Here is a 3483-nt window from a genome sequence, read left to right as displayed (position 1 = left end):
CCTCAGGGCCGCGGGTGGCTCCTGCTGACAGCGGCGCCGGGCAGCACCCACCCCGGCGCTTCCCAGGGCAGGGGAGGCTGGTTTCAAAGGCATTACTCCTTCAGAGGGATGGAGGGAATTACTAGGGAGAATCCAGCCAAACTAACCGGAGGGTAGAGGTAAGAACGCCCCAGTTCATTGCTCAGAATCGTGGAATCTTTATTAATAAAATACTTCCTAGCTTTGGCTTCAGCCACACCAAAGCTCATCCGTGCCATTTCATTTTCATACACCGAAACACAGGGCCTGGGGTTTCCAGAGGGGAAACATACGGCTACCCGAACAATACCTGACGAATTACGTCACAGGGAGATGAGCTCTTTGTCAAACAATAAATCTTACGACTGCCTTTGTTCCTTCTTCGCTTAATCTGCACTCTAAAGCTTCCTATCTGGGTACTGTGGCAAGCCCCTACCACGCATAAACGCTATGCAATCAAATAATCAAACCCACGTACCTTATTGAGAGCCTTCCACATTAATTCTAACTAAAAACCACACGGATTCTTTACGTAGCCTCAGCTGCAGACCAGGCCACCAGCCAACACGTCGGCAGGAGGTTAAACACGTCACAAGGCTGGTCTTGGCAATCTACAAGTCACATGGTTTTGGCCCTGTAAGAAAGCGGCTTAGGTCACACTAAAAACTTGATTTAGTTAAAAATTAGTAAGGACAAGGAATGCAATTTAGTTCTATAGGAATGTGGTAAAAGGTTGTGCATACACACACAACGAGGTGAGCTTTGGATGTTATTTTAGAAAGACCAAAGTCAAAACTCGTAGAGCACACAGCGAGCGAGAAAACCAGGATCCAACCCCGGCACCAAAGGTGGAAAACAGTCACCCTGCGAGCTACGCAACACGCCCGTTGTCGCGGGTGTACACTGCAATCACTCACTCGAAGCGCACTTTTAAAAACATGAACCCATTTTGCTTCATAGTTCATTTTACTGAGTCAAACACCATTATCAACATCACCACTCAGCAGCGTTTTCCTTTAAAATGTTGTATTTCAGGAATACACGAGCTAAAACTTGAGTACAATCTGTGTGAGCCAACACACCCTCATTCCACACTGTTACCACGCCATCCACAGAGGAGCTTTAGTTCGTACGTCTGTAGGATCTATAAAAAAAAGACCCGCAGATTCCACCCGCGCGGAAGCAATGCTGCTCCTGTGCCAGGCAGTGCCCCGCACAGGCCAGCGTGCTCCAAAAATCCTACTCGACCCACAAAGCACAGGGACCTCTTCAGAACAGCCAAGTAGAACCGTGTCACCTGTTTCTGGTCTAGTGCAAGGTGTCCCTGCCCATGGCAGGGGGTTGGAACTAGATGACCTTTAAGGTCCCTTCCAACCCAAACCATTCTGTGAGTCTGTTTACACTGAAGTCCATAAAAAATAAGATGATCAGAGCAGCTTAATAAATAAAGCAGCTTTTTAGTCAGTATTATAAATTACAACCAGTTCATTCTTATGTACATCTATTCCATACAAATTCCCACTTTACGAGTAAGTGGGAAATTCTGTCCTTATTTCATCATCTCAGATTATTCCTGATGTTCATGCTCCTGGCCTGGGATCAGCCACCGAATGCTCTCCGTCCGAACGGTAGCGTACACGATAAAGCTAGCCAGAAAGAGCAAAGAAAAGAGAAGCAGCCAGTCGATGCCCTTTGTCAGAACGCTAGGCAGGGGGCCTTCCCAGTCTTCCTCAGTCACAGCCACGTCACTTTTAGCTTCTATGCCTGGAAAAGCAAGCACTTGATCAACAGCAGTAATAATCAGTAAACACCGCAAAGTCGGTTGTATTTGGAGCTTTGTTCCTCTCCTCAGGCTAAGGGAATTCTTCTGGCTCCTCCAGCACAAGAAATGAAACTGTCTTATCCCCCACCTGCTCTGGCAATGATCCCAAGGTTCATCTGCCTTTATTCCCAAATTAAGTATTTGAGCAGAAAGATGCAATCGAGCCTTCTAGCAGCCCCACCCGCTAAACCCCACTGTTTTCCCCTGCTCTGTAACAGCAGCCCAGCAAGGTGAGATTCTGCTTTCAGCACACCCCGAAATCCAGCTCGCTACAGCATTCCATTACATGAACCTCTGCCAGCTCCTCTCAGGGTCTCCATGAAATTAATTTTAAAGGACAAAGGGCAGGAAGAGGAAAGCCCAGTTTGGAGTGAAAATCCAGCCTCTCCGTCCTACTGACATAACAGGGCTCACTGACATACCTGTCTGATTAAAAATGAAGTCTTTCAGGGTGTCCAGCGTTCTGTCCGTATGATTAAATCTGGCCATAGGTTTAGCACCTTGGAAAAGGAGGATATTTGGAACAGCCACAGTTCCAAATCTAGTTGATAAACTGGTGGACATAAAGCAAATACAAAGCATGAAGGAAAAGAAACCCACTGTAGGAAGAAGCAAAGTCACGATACAGGAAGTGTCAGTTTTACTAAAGTAAATTATGACTATATAAGAGAAAAAAAAAGTCCCTCCGGTTTTTAAAACACAAGTTGCTAACAGAAATCAACTGACAGTGGAGCACAGGAAGTGCAACTTACCTGCTGTGCTGGGACGCATCCAGTGCCAGGAAGCGAAGAGTTGGAAATGCTCGAGGTAAAGAATTAAAATGAGGTGCCAGACTGGCAGAAAAGCGACACCACGGGGTATAGAACAAGACTAAGGTACAGTCACTGCTGTTTGGGTTCAAGAACTCCATCAGGTCCTTTGAGAAAGCAGAAGAAAACCAAACATGGATATCGACATATTTAACAGAATTAAACACTACACAGGAATGCATCATCCAGCAATTGATTAGCTACTTGACAATATTTATCATGTAGCTGAACACCTGTTTAATATTTTTAAAACAGATGAAGTGTATTTAACCTTTTTTAAAGGTTGTTCTAGAAGTTTATTACTTTAAAAAAAATATTTACACAGCCATTACAAGAAACATGCTAGAAATAGACACTAGTACTGGCAGTAAGTGCCATTAGCAGTTTCACAGAGCAACACTAATCCACGCAGCACCAAAGCTGACAGTTCACTGCAGGCACACAGATGAGAGACAGGCATGTGGACTGAGCAGTATCTCCATTTTTTTCTGCTCAGAATGCCACGAAAAGCCTCCTTGCTCAGACATTTCCTCTTTTCGATAGCACAGAGGATGTTACAGAAGTAAATGCACCACGTCAGACACAAAGAACCATGCTGACAGGGCGTCCTTTGCCACCCTCACGCCTTCAAAGTAACACCCAGCAGCGAACAGGGCGATCCGCTTACCTGGGACACGTTCAAGATCTGCAGTGTGAAGCGGTCGATACCAGTGATGTTTCTCTCCTCGCAGTTCACTTTGGGAGCTTTGGCGCTGTCAGTGCTATTCGGCTCCTCGGCGGGCGCGGGCAGCGCTGTCTCCAGTACAGGCTGCTCCCGGCTCTGGCTGCCCGCCT

The 3483-nt window shown here is 46.3% G+C and overlaps 1 protein-coding gene across 1 annotated transcript; it reads right to left on the bottom strand.

Moving 5' to 3' along the window:
• Positions 1-1585: 1585 nt before the first annotated feature.
• TXNDC15 (thioredoxin domain containing 15) lies at positions 1586-3478 on the bottom strand (the record flags this gene model as incomplete). The annotated part of the gene is made up of 4 exons (XM_010147953.1): positions 1586-1782; positions 2263-2393; positions 2593-2756; positions 3317-3478. Coding segments are annotated over 4 exons (654 nt in total), but the record flags the coding sequence as incomplete, so codon positions are not given.
• Between the last annotated feature and the right edge of the window lie 5 nt (positions 3479-3483).

Source organism: Eurypyga helias, unplaced genomic scaffold (genome assembly GCF_000690775.1).
Source record: "Eurypyga helias isolate BGI_N326 unplaced genomic scaffold, ASM69077v1 Scaffold47812, whole genome shotgun sequence".
NCBI classification, from domain to species: Eukaryota; Metazoa; Chordata; class Aves; order Eurypygiformes; family Eurypygidae; genus Eurypyga; species Eurypyga helias.
This window is presented reverse-complemented; position numbering and strand designations above follow the sequence as displayed.